Genomic DNA, 12861 nt, shown 5'->3' on the forward strand with positions numbered 1-12861 from the left:
AGATTGGTGGTTAAGAGTGCCCTTGAAGAAATAGGATCCTATCAGGTGCTTACTTGATATATGTACGTATATATGCATATACTCACATATTATTTGTATTATGATATATATATATATATATATATATATATATATATATATATATATATATATCCCTTTTTAATCCTTTAGCATTTAAACCAGCCATATCAAGGGCCAAGTATTCTGTCTATTGTATGTTCAAACTGGCCAGATCTGGCCTTTCATATCTACCCTACAATGTCATTCTAAAACCAAGCAATCACATCATTGAAATCTTAAAGCTATGAGATAATGCAACAATGCATAATTAATTCAAAACAATCTGAATAAATAAGCATTACATTTGACAGATTACCCAGAATGCTAAAGAGTTAATCCATACCAAAACAGAAAACTTGAGGATATGGTTTTGGCAGCAATAACAATAACAACATAATGATAGTGGAGCTGAAGGCCACAACCTAGGAAAAAAAAACAATTTTGATGCTTAAGGTTGCCATTTGCAAAGTGGTCTAGAGAGTATTACCAGCTCTTACAGAGCAGGAGTCACAAGCAGTTAGTAGTAAGTAGTAAAGTTCATTCAAGCTTGACCCTGACATGTTTGGTAGTAATGACAGTTAATTCACAACTGGGCTTGTTTTTTTTGTTTTGTTTTTTTTTGATCAGTTGTCACTGTCATTGTCAAGTGTCTTCTGCCATATCCTGACTTGGAGCAGGGCCATCTTTACAGCATTATATAGGTCCATGGGCAAATCAGTGTATTAGGCTCTATAGTATTTATTGACAGCAGGCCACAGCATACATAGATCAGAATTAGGCCCTTAGACCTGTGAGGCCTTGCTGCAGCAGCTGCCCGGTGTGCCTAAACCTTAAGACAGCACTGTGTTGAAGGCTTTTATTGAGTCTTTTTGCAGTTAATACTTTGAAATCCAGTTAAAAGGATGTTAAAGTTATTTTAGGAAAAATAGTACTAAAACTTAATATCACAAGAGCTACATATAGTAGCTCTGAGAGATGTACAAAGCATTGAAGTTACAGTTTGTTCACCTTTGTTCAACATATTTGAGTAGAATAGAGTATTGACCCTATTCCACTTTATAACATTTAAATGACTCTCAAATGTAATGCTTATTTTATCACATTGTTTTGAATTAATCACTCATTATCTTGTAGCTTTGAGATTTTGATGATGTAATTATTTATTTTTACAATGGCAATGTTGAGTATGTGCCAAATCTGGCCAGTTTAAACATAAAACAGGTAGAATACTTTGGCTGGATGTAGCTGGTTTAAATGCTAAAGAGTTAAGCCAGGATTAAAGAATAGAGAATTTATTAATGAACTAATTTTAGTCCTTTCCAATAAGTAAGCAAAATAATTAATGATGCATTTGTAATTACATAATAAAACAGATTATTTTAATTTTTTTTAAACCTTGATTTTTGATAAATAATTAGAATTGTATTTTATTTTTCTAACTTTTACAGATAAAGCATCAAATACTAAAAGAATAAAAAAAGTTGTTAAAGGTACAAAAGTAAAGTTAGTATGTACATCACCAATTGAAAATGAAAATGCCAAATTCCGATGGTTGAGGAATGGAACACTTATACGAAATTCAAGAGATATAAGCAAGAGAAAAAAAAAGTAAGTTTGTTTTTCTATACTAGCATGAGTTAGATGAGTATATTATTTGTTTTGTATCCGGTTGCCTTTCCTATCACCCAACCCTTATCTGTTTTTCAAGGAAGGAATCTTGTATTTTACACATCTTCAAAGGTGCCAGCAGACACACAATTTCTTCACAGAAGTGAAAGTGACAATGACAGGACCACTTGTAGTTCATGGTTCTTTAATAGAGTACAAATGTAAACACATACACACATACACAGGCTTCTTTCAGTTTCCCTTCACCAACTTCATTCACAAAGCTTAGATGGCCTTGGGGTTCTAGTAGAAGACTCTTGCCTAAGGTGCCGTATGGTGGGGCTGAATATTTATTCTTTTCATCATCGGTACTCTTCTTTAATTCATGAATATTTTGGTAATAACTAATTCAATGTAGAAAATGATTCATGAAAATGTTCACTTCATTGCTTAGCCAAAAGTAAAAAAAGTTGCAAGTCATTGATTTCAAGTTTTGGAACAAGGCCAGAGATTTTGGAGTAGGGTGGCAAGCAGATTATATCAGCCCCAGTGCTCAATTGATAATTATTTTATCGACCACAAAAGGATGAAAAGCAAAGTCTACCTCAGTGAAATTTAAACTCAGACCATAAAGATGGACCAAATGCCACTAAGCATTTTTAGTCCAGTGCAAATCATGATTAATTATTTCATAGTATAATAGAACATTATTTCAGAAGAGTAAATAATTTTATGTATAACCAATGCATTAGTAGAATCCTTACTACTTTTTTCAGTAAGTTGTGCTCTGGAACAAACTGTGTAACTTTGCTCGCCTCGTTATGTTTTGTTAGCAACTGGTTCCTTCTATTACTCCAAAACGCAACCATCCTCAAAAGCAATTTCTCCAGTAATATGCAATTCATCCATCCCTTCAAAAATGGAGTTAAAAGATCTTTACAAATTATCAAAGTCAATTAGTGTTGCATATTAATTGCTTAACATATCTAAAAACAGAAAAAAAAAAATGGCAATGCAGTTTAAGTAGGAATTAATTAGGGAAATGTTTAAATTAATATTTGCTGGATTTTCTATATTAAACCAAAGCTAAATCAAACCAGAAAAAAACTAACATAATATAGCAGTCTTTAGTTTTCTCACAAATTAATATCCATAATTCAAAGGTAACACAACTTAAGACTTGCCTATATATTTGGATATTTGTGTATTTTCTTTCAAGCAGATGTTCTGTGCAAAAAATGTCCCACTTAACTCCAATTAGTTTCATAGCAGAACATGTTTTCTTATTTGGGTAATGTGAAGAAAGTAGAGTACTGTATTTTGTTGAAGGGCATCAAGATAATGCTTCTGGCTGATTTTGAATTCATAATTACACAACCAGCTACTCAGTAGTGCCTTTTCATCTTTTATTTCTGTCTTGCACGTCATTTCATATTTTTGTGTCTTGAGTAATATATCAATTTTTGTATGAGGAAAGTTTTTGTGAGTGCTTTGCTTTACTCTCCTACATTTTTTGAGAAAGGGATATCCAAAGTGGTTCCTCCATGGCCCTTATGGCAGCAAAAGACAGCCAATTCCAAGTGAGAGAGAGAAAAGCAAAGAAAGATATATGCTTTTACCAAACATTGAAAATAAGAAAAGCAAATTTAATCTTTGAACTGAAAGTGCAAAGAACTGGAATGAATCCTGCAAGGCACCATATCCAACATTCTAATGAGCCTGGCAGTTCACTGCCTGTGCCAGCAACATCATCATCATGAAGAACTGAGCCTCTAGATTAATGCTCTTCTGCTGATTTTTGAATTTTTAAAGATGCCATAAAATTTTTTATTGCACAGTTATGGTAAAACCTGATATTAGTTGTATCAAAAATTATCTATGCAGTGACAGGTAACTATTACAGAAAAGTAGTTCTAAAATCAAATATACTTTTCAGAGACTTTAAATAATAATTCAAAGATGCTATCTATCCACAAGTTAAACAACAGTAAAGTTAGTATTAATATATTTTATGCAATGATGAAAAAAAGAAATTAGTCAATGGCCAAAATATCATTTTCATTTTTCCAGCCAAATATGTTGAAGTCTATGCCTCACTGCTGAAGTCAGAATAATACTAAAACATATCTACAATAATATAAATCCATCTCTCTGAAACCTCTTTCATGTTCAAATTTTCTTCTGAGCCAATATTCTACAATTGCTTAGACCAAATTTTAGCTGCACTAATCTCATTCCACTACTTCAGTTGCCTGGACCTGGAAAATTATAAAAAGTTATAGTCCTAGTCTGCCTTTTATTGGACTAACAAACAGAAAACAATAAACTATTTTTCCCCCCAATTTTTTTTTATAGTTTTGCATATTCCTCTACTCACAGCTATGTGGCTCATTTCAGTCATTCAACCAGCATGCATTTAAACTCAATTTCTGTAATTAAACATTAAACATTAAAGTAACAAAGTTATAAACATGCGTCATATCATCAGTGTCATCATCATACTCCAGTTTTCCATGCTAGCAAGGAAAAACAGATCTCCAACACAGTTTCTCAGCATTTCTTGCAGTCTTTTGTCATCTCTTGAGATTAGCTTCTATTTTGTCTTTCTATGTCTGCCTCAGTATTCCTCTTTCACAGATTCATCCCAGCTCTAAATCACTTGGTATATTTTATCCTACTGTCATTCTCCATCTGCATCACATATCTATTTCAACTCAGTCTTTCTCAAGCATTTTATATCTGATTCCTTTTGAACCCAGTTGTTTCTTTCAGCTCTTATTATTATTTTTTTCCTCATCATTCATGTATATTATCATCATTACAAATCCAGTAGAACATGCTCACTTGCTTTTAATGTCCATATTTCATGACCATGCAATACTGCACTTTGAACTCAAGCATAATATAATTTGTTCAGCATTTTTACAGAAAATACTTTTGATGCCAGCAGAGCTAAAATCACCTTGAATTTTTTTCTTCTCTGTTTTTAATCTAGCTTCTATACTTTTAGAACTCTCTTCTCTACTCTAATTAAATGACCTAAGTAACAGAAGCTGTCAACCACTTTTAAACAACCCTCCAATTATTTGAAAGAATTTATTTTATAACTGTTTTAAGAATTTCAGCTACTTGTATCAATCCCATACTTTTGTCTGTTATTCTTTTAATCTCTGTTGATAAAAAGAAACGAGAATACAATATAGTTACAAAAAGCATTATGCAATGATGTAAAAACAAAACTTTTAGATTTCTGTCTGATGAATAAATGAAATATCCTTTGAGTATTTATAGAAGAAAATTTTGGTATCATTATTTAGCAGCAGGACTAAATGTGTTTTAAGCATATTTTTATGTTATAAATATCATATTTACTTTCACACACTGAAACAAATGATTAACTCTTTAGCATTCAGATTATTCTATAAAATATAATGCTTATTTATTCCTATTATTTTCAATTAATCATGCATTATCTCATAGCTTTGAGTTTTTGTTAATGTAATTATTTTGAGAATGACCTTGAAAGTTAAGTGTGAGAAGCCAGATCTGGTTGGTTTTGAGTCAGATATGGCTGATTTAAATGCTGAAGGGTTAATCAAAGTGTAGTGCTTAACATGAACACAAGAACTTTCTCTTCACTGCTTGGAGTGAATTCTCAATACTGACTTCCTATCACTTGTTTTAAGCAAGGTCATTCTGTTTATACAAGAAAGTTTGTTCTTTTATATTAAGTTTTTATGCCCTAAAATGTCTTTATGGCTGCATTTATATATTTATCTATTTTATATTTTGACATGATACTAACTGAAATTGTTTCATTATCTTCAGGTTCAAAAAAAAAAAAACTAAAAAAGTTTATCAAAGATCAACTCTTCGGATAAGGAAAGTTACATCAGCGCACACTGGAACTTACACATGTGCTATCGACATAAGAGGAAAAAAATATTTAAAGGATTTTTTTTTAATTGTTACACGTAAGTTGAATACTTTTAATACCTCCCCATGATTAATATATTGCTATAAAATATGTATATACAACAATCCAGCAGTTGTTGTTTGTAATCTTTTCATCCCCGTTGGCAACTGTCACAAGAGCCAGTGATTAGTATCTAGCCACCTACTCTGTGCTGAATCTAAATAGCAAAAACTTAAATTATAGTGGCTAAATTCACCTCACTGAAATAGGTATATACATCTAACCAATGTATTCAGCCAAATCATTGTTTAATTAATTAGTATTTCATTACCATGCAATACTGAATTCTGCCCTTTTATGAACCTGGATCACCAAAAAAGTGTTGTTGCACTGAGTCTAGGACTTTTACCCAGCATGGACAAAACCACCCCCAGGACAATTACCCCTGAGGACAACAGGCGATGATTTAAAGCTTCTTAATATATTGGAGAGAGGGTATTTAACCAAAAGGGGTGTAATTGTCCTGGGGGTAGTTGTCATCGGGGAATATCCTTTGGGGGTAATTGTCCTAGTGGGGTAATTGTCTTGATACAGTTGCACTAGCTCTACTTTACCCAGCAGTAACACCAATATCAAGAGAGTAACACAAACAACTAGGTTATTATATTTAATCAGTTAATGTGTTTAACATTACAACCTGTCCAGAATTGCTTTTTCCAGAACCTACTCTGTAGCAAGCATTTGGACCAAGTCCTTTGTCTGAAAATAACTTTTTCCTCTGCTCTTGGAAGTCCTGAAAAGTGTCATGGACATAGTTTCCCCATGTTTCATAATTAGTTTTGAAAGTTTTTAAGTCATAACCAAACACTTCACAATTTGTTCAGTTTGTTTGGTAAACAACCCTTTGAAAGTTGGAAGTTTTTAAAATCATTTTTCATTTGGTGAAAGTAGTCCTCATCTTTTCTGGCTTTATTAGAATGAATTTTTTTGGGGTTTTTTTTTTTGTAAATGTTCAATGATTTTTGCATTTGAGAATAATTTGTTTTGTTTTTTTTCACATATATTCAACATAGTGACAATTGCTCACTATTTATAGATGGAATAATTTTATATTTCAAATATTCACTTGAGTATTGATGGCACTTTCTTTTTCCACTCATTCTAAGTTTTTAAAAGGGTAACATACACAACAATTGTATATAATTATGTCATTAAACTTAAATGTAATGGAGATTATTATATATGAAGAAAACAAGCAATACTGCCTGCCTAAAAGATACTATCCAAGACAAATATAACATCAAAAATTAATTATTCTTGTTCAAACATGTCTTTAGCTAAGATATATACTTATCTCTCATTTTATTCCAATAACATTTACTAATATCATCAAGTATTAAGCATAGTATTATCAAGCATAAGCACAGACGTGGCAGTGTGGTAAGTAGCTTGCTTCACAACCACATGGTTCCGGGTTCAGTCCCACTACATGGTACCTTGGGCAAGTGTCTTCTACTATAGCCTTGGGCCGACCAAAGCCTTGTGAGTGGATTTGGTAGACGGAAACTGAAAGAAGCCTGTAGTATATGTATGTATGTGTGTGTGTCTGTGTTTGACCTCCATCATCACATGACAACTGATGCTGGTGAGTTTATGTCCCCATAACTTAGCAGTTCAGCAAAAGATACCGATAGAATAAGTACTAGGATTACAGAGAATAAATCTTGGAATCAATTTCTTTGATTAAAACCCTTTAAGACGGTGCTCCAACATGGCTGCAGTCAAATGACTGAAATAAGTAGAAAAATAAAAGTAAAAGGATATTATATAATTACTACAATAAGTACAATTTTATATGTTAATCATGTTACCTCACCACCACCCATCACCAGCATGGTAAACATTAAATGTTGATGATGTTGTGTACACTATTGTTACTGACACTACTATTGTTACTTTCGGTCATGTTGTTCATCAGACCATTGCTGTCTATGTGTTTGTGTATCTCTTTTTTTCATTCTTATATTTTTCTGCCTATTTGTGTTTGAATTTTGTTTTAAAAAGAAAAAATTGTTTTTGCATATTCTAAGCTTGTTTCATTTTGCTTTCAAGAGACATATTCAGTGCTGCACCCTTTCTTGTTTATAATTTGTGTTATTCACATATTTCATAAAGACACATTGACATAAGTATATAGAAATTGTTACAACTGAGAATCAAAAACTGAATTGCAAACTTTTTTTTTATTTTTACTAAGAACATATCATGAAATTCCACCAAAGCAATTGGAAATTTTCCTGAATTATTAGTTAGATAGCAAAAAGAAAAAGGTGTGTATGTGAGTGTGCGCATTTGTTTATGTGGATGCAAGTACTTAAAAAAAAAACATGCATTGTAATCTGTTTCCCAGTTGTATCTATGGTGACCACCACAAAAAAAAAGGGGGTGAAGATCCTTCCTGAGTCATATAGACTCATAGGACCGGTTTCCATGGCATATATATTCCCCACATGGATGGGACGCCAGTCCATTGCAGGATTACTCATTTTTGCCAGCTGAGTCAACTGGAGTAACATGAAATGAAGTATTTTTCTCAAGAACACAATGCGTCACCTGGTCCAGGAATCAAAACTACAATCTTACAGTCATGAATTCAACACCCTAACCACTAAGCCATATACCTCCACACCAATAAGAAATGAAAATATTTTTTAAAAATAAAAAAAACTAGGTAGTTTATAAATATAAAAGAACTAAGTGGTTCTATATTGACACAACTTTCCAATTAAAATTTAGATTTAGAATGTTATGTTTCTACACCTACTTAATTTTGAATAAATCATGGTATCTAGGTTTTTTTGATCAGCAATAAGTTCATGTTGCTGCTATTGTGGGGAGCATATTTTCTCAATAATATTAATTAAAAGTCCAATCCATGCCAGCATGAAAAACGAACATTACAGGATGATGATGATGATAACGATGTTTTAATTTAGTGCTTTTCATAAACATTTACTTCCCCAAACCAAAGATTGTTTGTTACAAGTGACCATTTTAATATCAGTAAAATTCTAATGTCATTTGAAAATCTTCCTTCTTTAAAAATAGCCAAATGTTATTGGCTTCATCCAAATGTTATTTTTGTAATATAATTTTACTCTATCTGAAGAATTTCTAATAGTTAATTTCTTACATGTCTATTGAACATGTAAATCTTTGTAATTCCTATTAGCAAATGAAACACTTGTAATGGAGGATAGATAATACCAAAAAATTTCCACTTTCCTGTTTTGTTTATATATATGTATTTAAGCAATTAATATGCTATCAAATGTAGTACTTGATCATTATCATCTTCATCAGTTTTACATCTATGTTTTTCAAGATTGCATATGTTGGAGAGGTCCTCTCCAACACAGCAACTATCCACTTGGTGCATTCCTTTCTCATTTCCTTTGTGAGGTTCAGTGTCATTTCATGTTTTCCTTGGCGTGTCTTTTCCCCTAGTTCTTCTCACATGAATCTCTAAGACTCGACATGGTAGTAAATGGTATAGGCAGCTGACAATACAATTCAAAGTACTCTCACCTTACTGCGTAATATCGAATGTTGATTGCCATGTCATAACTCGCAATATATAATGTAGCTACAGGGATTAAATAAAAATGATAAAATTTGGAAAATAACTAAAATATTGACCTGCTAGGAATAGCAACTAAATTCCTTCAACTTATACCCTACCAGTTCAAATAAAGAAAGGACATACTGACAAATGTAATCCTACATAACTCCAAAAAGAAAGTAAGGGTACGGTATTGATCATGGGTTTACTAGACCATATGTAACTTTGTGTGTATACAAAATGAGTTTTGCTTATCAATATATGTATTTGAGTAAGTGTATGTAAAAAATGTTTGTAAGTGCAAACCTGAGACTACTTTTGGTTCTACAATACAAACTAAATTCTTTATTATTTTCAAAATTAATTGAAATAAAGGCAGGTTTTTTCAATAGAAACACGGTAATGAAAGGGTTAATATAGTTGATGTTCACTTATAACAAATTGTTGTAGCTTACAGACAGGTATTTTATTTTAAATAATCTGCTAAATTCACAACCTGGTACACTTTAAATATAAAATCATAAGAATATATTCTACAATAAGTCTACTGTTGTAATAATGTCACATTAGCTAGCTTGTCTTCTGTTGTAATCTCATTATGCTTGACCTCTGCTATTACTACTGGTTGCTGTGTGCAACTGCCATCTATCCTGACTGAACATAGAGACATGATTAAACAAATTTATGCTACATAGTTGGTTGAATGATAGATCAAATTTGATCCTACATACCTATATTATCTACTGGTACTATAGACTTTGCCAGCCTTGGCAAACAGAGCTAAATGATTAAACTGATCTATGTCACATAGGAATTTCGTATAGTAGCCTGAGAGAAAGAGGCACACACACACACACACATACACACAGAAAATGGACTCAGCCAGAATATGAGATTTGTTGGTCTTCTGCATTTGTACAGTCATAGTGTTCACAGGTCTTTATAAGGTTGTAAGATTATTATTCATGTTGTTGCTATTTTTGTGTACTTTTGATGTTTGGTATGGGCCGAGAGAGAGAGAGAGAGAAAGAGTTTTTAAAATACTGTTGTACCAGTGTTCTGGGTGAGCTGTAGTTGTGTTGGGGGACTGAAGAGTGAAACACGTGTCTGTGTGTTAGGAGGTGATTGAACATGTGTCTGGTATTTGGAGTGATTGAACAACATGAAGAAAATAAACAAGAATTGAACCTTTCTAAAAGGGGGAAAACATATGGAAAAATTCAAACCTTGTTTATTTTCTTGAAGTTGAGTTTATTTTTGATGTGTGTGGTGTGTTGTGTTTGAGGCTGCCTTTAGTTTATGTTGGTTAACAATTTCAGTTGTGTCGTTAGTTCTTTTTTGTGTGTGTGAGTGTGTGTGGCCTTTTTGGCTTGGTTATATTTTTTTTTCTCTTTTTTTTTTGGTTGCTTCTATTTTTATTTTTCAACAAATAAAAATAGAAGCATACCTTAGTATCTATGTTAATGACTATGGCGTTACTAAAATCTGTCTCTTAGTGAATGTAGTTCAACTGGGCTTTTTTGAAGTTTGCAAGAATGTTTTTACTGTGTGAGTGAGATGTGACAATGATGGTCTAAGGTGAGTTGAGGAATTATTATTTGGTTGCTGAGGCACTGCCTTGAAGAATTTTTAGTCGAATGTATTGACCCCAGTACTTTTTTTTTTTAAACCTGGTATCTATTCTATTGCTCTTTTTTGTTGAACCACTAAGCTATGGGGACATAAGTACACCAACACCAGTTGTCAAGTGGTGGGAGGGGAGAAACACAGATACAAAAGCACACACACACACACAAATATATACATATATACAATGGGCTTCTTTCAGTTTCCGTCTACCAAATTCATGCACAAGGCTTTGATTGACCTGAAGCTTTAGTAAAAGACACTTGTCCATGGCACCATGCAGTGGGACTGAACCCAAAATCATGTGGTTGGGAAGTAAGCTTCTTATCACACAGCCACTCCTGTGCCTATACATTTGTAAGTTTGTGTCTCATTTTGCTGAATTTTTCTAATGTTTTGTGCTCAATTTTTGTTCAACTTTATGCTACTATTGGATATTATGTAAACCATGAAGATTCTTTCATGATATTTTTTGACTTGTTTCGTTAGGCTAACACAGATTAATGAAGGTTATTGCACTGAGATTGTAGGTTTCTTTCTTACATACTGTAATATGACTATCTAAAAAGAACTTCCACTATTCATAGTTGTTTATTGTGATATTTGTTACCCTAGTAGCTCTCTCCCCTTTACATATCCACATACCATTTGCAGTTCTTTACTGAGATATTAGAGTACTAATAGACCCCCTTTAAAAAAAAAAAGCAAAAATGAAATTTCATAAACTAAGCTGTTCTATGTTATATTATTGATGTTACCTAAACGTTAGGCTTCTCTTCTTCCTCACAGCAAAATAATTTATTCTAATTTATGAACATTTTGTACTTAGTGTTTGCTGACACAAAACCCTCACTAATTTTCTCAACATCTACTGACCTTGGTTTTAATGATGCCAGTTTAATACATTCATACATACATACATACATACATACATACATACATACATACATACATACATGAATATGTATGTGTGTATGTGTGTAATATATATATGAATATATATATATATGTATGCGTGTGTATGTATATACATACATACATACATACATGCATACATACATACATACATACACACATATACACACATACATACATATATATATGCACATGTACATGCACAAACACACTTGCCAGTGAAAAATAAAGATAGCACTTAGATAACCTGGCTTGTTGAGAGGTTGATAATAGCAGAAGTAATCAAATATCTTTAACTGAAATCTTAAAATGTTTCAGAGTAATTAAGATTTGTTTGAAGAAAATAAAAGGAAAATCTAATCATGTAGACAAATGAAACAAAATACGCCACAAATCTGTATTTATAACATTATTTATATTAGACATCATCAAAGCATTTGTTCATTAGTTTAAATTTATTAATCTGTTTTGTATTAAACCTATCTTACTTTAGGTTTAATTTGAATTTGGGGGTGTCCATATGACTCTTGAGTGTCCATACATGATTTTGTTGTTAAAAATTATGTGCAATAAATTGGTTATACTCCCACAATACACAAAATATTTTGATAATTATTTATATACAATTACTAATAATATTTAAGTACTGAAGAACAACCTCAGGATGTTGAACCTTTCAGACAAGATGACAAAGGACCGAGATGCCTGGCACCTTGTTGTACTCAAGAAGACCTGTACTCCACAGCAGAAGTGTTAAAGTCCATCCCTATGGTAGCGAAAAGCACTTGTGACAGTGCCATGTAAAAGTACCCAAGTGGCATCACATAAAAACACCCATGCAGTGCCACATAAAAGCACCCAGTATACTCTATAAATAGTTAGGAAGGGCATCCAGTCATAGAAATCATGCCAAATCAGACTGGAGTCTGGACAAGCTTCCCAGCTTGTTAGCTTTGGTCAAACTGTCCAACCCATGCCAGCATGAACAACAGACGTTAAATGATGATGATGAAAAATATAAAAGGATTTTTTTAAACACTAAATGGCTATGAGGTTCCAATAAAGTAAAATAGGAATCAAAGAGGTTCATAGGTAAAAAAAAAAGTGGTTGAGA

General features: G+C 32.4%; 1 protein-coding gene across 5 annotated transcripts in view; it reads left to right on the forward strand.

Moving 5' to 3' along the window:
* The window catches only part of LOC106868416 (pro-neuregulin-1, membrane-bound isoform-like), a 258580-nt gene that overhangs the window by 132530 nt on the left and 113189 nt on the right, over positions 1-12861 (forward strand). For all 5 annotated transcript variants that reach the window (XM_014913660.3, XM_014913661.3, XM_089348969.1 and 2 more), the window contains exons 2-3: positions 1509-1668; positions 5497-5642. In XM_014913660.3, coding sequence (XP_014769146.1) covers positions 1509-1668; positions 5497-5642 — 306 coding nt within the window. The remainder of the gene's footprint in view (positions 1-1508; positions 1669-5496; positions 5643-12861) is intronic.

This window comes from Octopus bimaculoides, chromosome 3 (genome assembly GCF_046866305.1).
Source record: "Octopus bimaculoides isolate indiv1 chromosome 3, ASM4686630v1, whole genome shotgun sequence".
Classification (NCBI taxonomy): Eukaryota; Metazoa; Mollusca; class Cephalopoda; order Octopoda; family Octopodidae; genus Octopus; species Octopus bimaculoides.